The sequence below is a fragment of the Monodon monoceros genome, unplaced genomic scaffold, assembly GCF_005190385.1.
Source record: "Monodon monoceros isolate NGI ecotype Baffin Bay Population unplaced genomic scaffold, NGI_Narwhal_1 Super_Scaffold_18, whole genome shotgun sequence".
In the NCBI taxonomy this organism is placed as follows: domain Eukaryota; kingdom Metazoa; phylum Chordata; class Mammalia; order Artiodactyla; family Monodontidae; genus Monodon; species Monodon monoceros.
This window is the reverse complement of record NW_021703774.1, coordinates 527,247-533,402: the sequence shown is the minus strand read 5'-3', so window position 1 is coordinate 533,402 and position 6,156 is coordinate 527,247. Positions and strand designations below refer to the sequence as shown.

The 6,156-nt window shown below is 43.8% G+C and overlaps 1 protein-coding gene across 9 annotated transcripts in view; it reads left to right on the top strand.

The window, feature by feature from the left end:
* PPP1R12B (protein phosphatase 1 regulatory subunit 12B) overlaps positions 1 to 6,156 on the top strand; it is a 197,490-nt gene that overhangs the window by 50,300 nt on the left and 141,034 nt on the right. For all 9 annotated transcript variants that reach the window (XR_003794386.1, XR_003794387.1, XM_029228075.1 and 6 more), the window contains exon 2: positions 3,874 to 4,004. Coding sequence is in view for 7 of the 9 variants with exons in the window: in XM_029228075.1 (XP_029083908.1) it covers positions 3,874 to 4,004 (131 nt within the window). In the remaining 2 variants the exon portion in view is untranslated. The remainder of the gene's footprint in view (positions 1 to 3,873; positions 4,005 to 6,156) is intronic.

The window sequence follows — 6,156 nt, the reverse complement described above, 5'->3', positions numbered from 1 at the left end:
CCTGGACCAGCTGGGGTTATTACGTAAGAGGGGAGGAAAGGGAAAAGACAGGTTTCCTCCTGTTTGATACCTGGACCAGCTGGGGTTATTACGTAAGAGGGGAGGAATTTGGATGCCATCATCCGCAAAGGGTGAAGAATCGTCTTGCAAACACTGGCTTCCAAGCTCCTGCCTAGAGGTGGTGTGGCCATTGGCTAAGTGTTCAGGCTGTTCTTTCAGAGCCAAATACATTTGCAGCCAAGCGCGGAGCAGTCAGGTCAAGATGGCATATTTGACCTTCCTGACACAGGAGTTTATGACTACATGGGCAGAGAGAGTACTTACCCTCTAAAACACTTTCTTCTCCTTGGACTTTAGCACCTTTTTGAAAAGTGCCCTCGGACTTCCCTGGTGGTGCAGTGGTTAAGAATCTGCCTGCCAGTACAGGGGAAACGGGTTCGATCCCTGGTCCGGGAAGATCCCACATGCTGCGGAGCAACTAAGCCCATGTACCACAACTACTGAGCCTGCGCTCTAGAGCCCACGAGCCACAACTACTGAAGCCCGGGCACCTAGAACCCGTGCTCCGCAACAAGAGAAGCCACTGCAATAAGAAGCCCACGCACCACAACGAAGAGTAGCCACCACTTGACACGACTAGCGAAAGCCCGCGCACAGCAGCGAAGACCCAACACAACCAAAAATAAATTAATTAAAAAAAAATTTTTTTTTAAATGCCCTCTTCCATCCTCACAGTTAAAGTGTTAATAGTTTTTAGTGAGGTACTCTGCAAGGGGTTGGTTAAATCTTGCCCGGTGGGATTATAGACTGGCAGACATACAGTATATGAGAGATTTAGTGATAATCATAATTATGAAATAGTTTATAATGTTATGAATAGTTATGAAATATTTTACCTGGTAAAGAAGTATAAATGGGGAAAGCTTGTCGCAACTGATCAACCTAAGAAAACATCATAGAAGAAATGTAATTTTTGGAGCTGCTTGTTGAAAAAGAGACTGTCGTGAATACTGGCTATAAAAGTCATCTGGCCTCAAAAGATCAGGTTGGAGGAATATATTATACGACATCAAATCAAATCTAGGTTGAGATGTTTAGCTAATCTCACTAATCGTAAAAAGAGTATCAAATGGTTTGGGGGAAATGGGTGAAGATGTCATTTTGTAACCGAGGTCGCCTAATTAAATATCCTCTAGATTGAATAATCAACCGCTTTTCATCATCCATCCTTTGTTTCTAAGCGGGATTGACACGCGGTTTATCTGGAGGGGTTTCCTGAAGTCCTCTTGGTAGGATAGGTGCTTCTTAAGTGTAGTAGTTACCCTCTGAATTCTGGCCTGAATTCTTCCCACAGTAAAACCTTTTGCTGTTTAAACTGTCGCTCATTATCACCATAAAATATCCCTTGGTATATTTCACTGAAGACATCAGTTCTCAAACTGTTTCATCTAAGGAATGCTGTACACGCTAAAAACTTAGGACCCCAAAGAGCTTTCGTTCATAAGTATTATTATATATTACTGAAAAATCTTGAAAATATTATTAATATTATTATTAATTCATTTAAAATAGCAATAACCCATTACATGTTCATATAAATCACATATTTTAATTGGAAAGAGCTATATACTTTCAAAAACAAAAGCAAAGTAAGAAAAGTCCACTGACATGGTGGCATGAGAAGAGTGGCATTGTTTTACATTTTTACAAATCTCTTAGTGTCTGCATTCAGCCTTGTGTATGATACATTGTTTTGATTAAAGTATATAAAGAACATCTGGCTTCACATGGATGTCTATTTGGAAAAGGGAGGAATATTTTAATAGTCTGTCCAGACAACTATGGGTATTCTTCTTGGCAGTATACTAAAATGCCAGTAAGTATATAGTAGTTTCTTAAATGTTAGTTGCAGTGTGGAATCTGAAACCATGTCAGTGGACTTTTCTTACTTTGAGATATTAAAATCCAGTGGTCTAACTTGTATTTTGAATGAATCTTTTACCCATGCATGATTTTCTCACACCATGCATCTGATTATATGGAAAATATGGGTTCATTGCGTTATGCACATCTTCCAGATGTTAATACGATTCAGTCTATAATATCAAAAGACCACATTTGTTGATAATCCCATTGACCGCATCAGAAAACCGAGTATTAGGAAGCTGTCAAGCTCATGGTAGTGGGTATGTTTCCCAAAATTCTGATTTTAATTGGATGGTCAAATTTTATCATTGGCAAAAAATATTAGGCTTTTTTCTTTGAAGTGACGGGCTCACCTTGTTCGTTTTCAAGTCTTAATCATCGTAATTTACCTGTCGGTTGCTCTTTTGAGGAAAAACAGCATCTGTGGAAAAGCTGCTCGTCGATCTTGCAACTCAAACAGATGCGCAGGAGCTTTTTGCTTAGAGAGGGTGCTGTGCTTTGTTCCATGGAGAAGGGCTTTATGTGTGCCTGCTGTTTTGTCACACAGAGTATTACGGACACTTACAGTTTAATAAAATTAATAATGTTTACTGCTTCATCAAGGTCACTCTTGAGTGAAACTGGCCTTTCTGGGTTTTGTTTTGCTTGAGAGCACGTGGCCAGGAAGAGTACAGTCAGCACCCGCACCCTCTGGTGCGTCCCTTGACTTGTGCAAAGGCTCCAGGAGTTCTCCCCACCATGTCTTTGCATTGTTAGTGCAAATGTCAACGCAGCAGAAAAGGCAAATCATGTATTAATATCATTATAAAAATCATTTTGGGGCTTCCCTGGTGGCGCAGTGGTTGAGAGTCCGCCTGCTGATGCAGGGGACGCGGTTTCGTGCCCCGGTCTGGGAAGATCCCACATGCCGTGGAGCGGCTGGGCCCATGAGCCATGGCCACTGAGCCTGCGCGTCCGGAGCCTGTGCTCCGCAACGGGAGAGGCCACAAGAGTGAGAGGCCCGCATACTGCAAAAAAAAAAAAAAAAAAAAAAATCATTTTGATCCAGATAATTGTTTCTCAGCTAAAGCTTTAACCTTTGTTCTTTTTGAAAAGAAGGGGGTTAAGAGACAAGTTTTAGAAAGAGGAATCTCATTTGTTTCTGGTCCTGAATTGTCTCAGCTATTTTGGATCCACCTAAGCCTTGATGATGGTCACTCTTACCGGTGTGGGCGTTTTGCCTCCTTTTACTCTGTCGATAGTCTAGATGGCCTTTGGGTCTTGGCAGGCCTCACTGCTGTTTGTGACTGTTCCTTTTGGGCTTCTGGTAGGCCGGACGGCTTTATTCAGAAAGCCTCTCTGCCTTCTCCTCGTTGTTGCTGTGAGTTGGGCAGCTAAGGATGCCTAGCCAATCACAACTGCAAACATACTTTGCCTTATTGTCTGCGGCTATTCAGAAGATACGTGAGAAGAAAATACATTTCTTCTGTTTGAAGGATCACTGCACCCTTTCTCACCGAAGTGGGGATAGTTTAGCAACCCTAGAAGATAAACTGCAACTTCCCACTGAGAAAGTTGCATTTGATCCTATGTGACTATTTTCCTTTAAAATTCATGGGCAAATTAGTGGTTCCTAACATTCCCTCTATTTTTATAATGATGAAACAGCTCACCCATTTATAGTTTTAGAAGTCACTTTCCTCGTTTAACCCTAGCAGCACTATAAGTAAGATTAAATATCATTATGCCTGTTTCACAGCTGAGATACTGAGGCATGGGAAGAATTCAGGGATTTGCATAAGATCACAAAGCTGAGAAGTCACATTCTGGACACTTGCGTCAGGATGCAAGAAATGGAAATTAATATTTCATCAGCGCTGCTGCATTGTCCGTGCCCAGAGCAGTGTCTGGCGTGGTGCAGAGCTCAGTAAGTACTTGCTGAGTAAATGGATGGACTTTTCTTTTCAGGCTTGTATTGATGAAAATGTGGACATGGTGAAGTTTCTGGTGGAGAACGGAGCCAGTGTCAACCAGCAGGACAGCGAGGGCTGGACGCCCCTCCACGCAGCAGCGTCCTGTGGCCACCTCAACATCGCGGAGTGAGTGTCTGTGCCGGTGGGGCGCTTGTGGGACAGCCTTCGTTCCTCTTTCACTCTGAAGGATTTGAATTTCATAAATAGTAGTAATTTCTCTTTACTGCAAATTATAAAAGCAGGAAATTGAATTATTTTTAAGGAATAATTGATGCTGTGTTTTACATAGCTGCTAAATCTATAGTTTTTTTAGTTGAAATTTTGTGTTTGCTTCTATTTTCAGGTAATTCATATTTGTTGGGATATGCAGAGGTAGCTTCTGTCTGTTGCACTGTCTGGGTTGACTTTTTTTTTTTTTTTGCGGTACGCGGGCCTCTCACTGCTGTGGCCTCTCCCGTTGCGGAGCGCAGGCTCCGGACGCGCAGGCTCAGTGGCCATGGCTCACGGGCGCAGCCGCTCTGCGGCATGTGGGATCTTCCCGGACCGGGGTACGAACCCGCGTCCCCTGCATCGGCAGGTGGACTCTCAACCACTGCGCCACCAGGGAAGCCCTGGGTTGACTTTTTGAGCAACTATAGCTGGACACATGTGGGCAGGCCTGGAGAATTTTTCTGGACTTTTTTGTAAACCTGTTTTATTGTTTTTTTTAAAAAAAAGCAGTGCTTAATACAAATGAAGGTGAAGAATGCCTGGCTGCTGGTCACAGAATTCACGTAGGTAATAGCAGAAGAGTGAGAGCCAAGCATCTGAGCAAAGGAAGGGTGGGAGGGGCACGCACACCCCCCCACCCCCAGCCCAGCCCTCATTGAGACCAGCCTCCAGCACAGCCGGGGCCCCTCCCTGGGCAGAAGAATCCCAACCACATAGTGTCTGGGCTGGAAGGGGCACTAAGTAGATGTCTGTTGAATGAAGGAGTAGTCAGGGAGGTTATTTTTAAATAGAAAGAGACGTTGGCACTTAAAACATCTTTAAAATGAGGCAATTGAGTGTATTCTACATGAGAGTAAGTGTAGATTGCTAAGGCAAGTTCTCTAAATAAAATCATGATATGCTGTGGTCCTTTGAAGATGCAGTTGCTTGTCTTAAGGCCCCTTTCAGTAGGATTAGAGCTCCGTTACATTTCATCTGTTCAGCAAACAGCTCTGCAGAGGCCTGGGAATGGCCTCCCACAGAAACTACTTTGCCCGGGTGTCCTGGGGGAGGGTGCCCAGTGGGGGAAGTCAGACAACGGCAGGGTCAGAGCCAGAGAAAGATCAGGCCGAAGCACTGGTGTCGACTGGGCTTCTTGTTCTAAAAAGCAGGTGGCTGGACTGGCCCACCGCCAGCAGGAGTCAGCAGTGCGGTTTTATCCTGTCTCCGTTCTGGTTCCGTGAATCAGTCGCCTCCTCTCGCCGGGCTGCCCCTTCGCAGGGTCTCACGGGAGGGCTCTGATCCTCAGCCTAACCCATTCACCAGCGTTCCGATGCTGAGGACTTAAGGTGGCTTCCTCAGAGGTCTCCATTTTCACTTGAAAACTGTATCTAAGAAACATTTATAGAACATGTTAGTCCCTCATCATTGATATTTGATTATTTGTTCAGGTGGCTTGTTTGTGATTTTGAGCTATCAAATCTCATCAATTCAAGGATTTCACTTTTCTCCATTGGAAGGTAACAGGCAGAGCTCACGCTTGGAATTAGGGCCCCTCGTGCTGGCGTAATCCATGGAGGCTCTTTTTTCTTCCTTCTGTGAAGCTGAGTACAGAGGATGATTGTAAATGCTTTTTCACGGTGGTTTCTTTATCTCATCTTTGTGGGTGAACATAGTTCCTTTGGAAATAAGTTCACAATTTAAGTGTCTCTTGCCCAAATAAATATTACCTTGAGTGAAATGAATTGGTGAGAGTTACTGTTTCCTCATACAGGTGATTAGTAGTCAGACCTGAAAGTCTGGCCAGGAAAGATGAGCTGGACCAGACCCCCTTTGTGGTGGGGTGGTGAGAAAGGCCCTCCTTACCTTCTGCTGTGCGTCACCCTTAGATGGTATCCACTTGACCATCCTTACATACTCATCTGTGCAGCAGCATTTTCTGGACAACGAAAGAAGCCCATTGCTTATGCTACTCATTTTGGTTGGCTCACCTCAGGGCCTCTGAACAGTGTTTCAGATACGATTAGCATTTGATCATCTTGTCATTTTTCTTTTTGTATCTTTTTTTTTTTTTTTTTTTTTTTTTTTT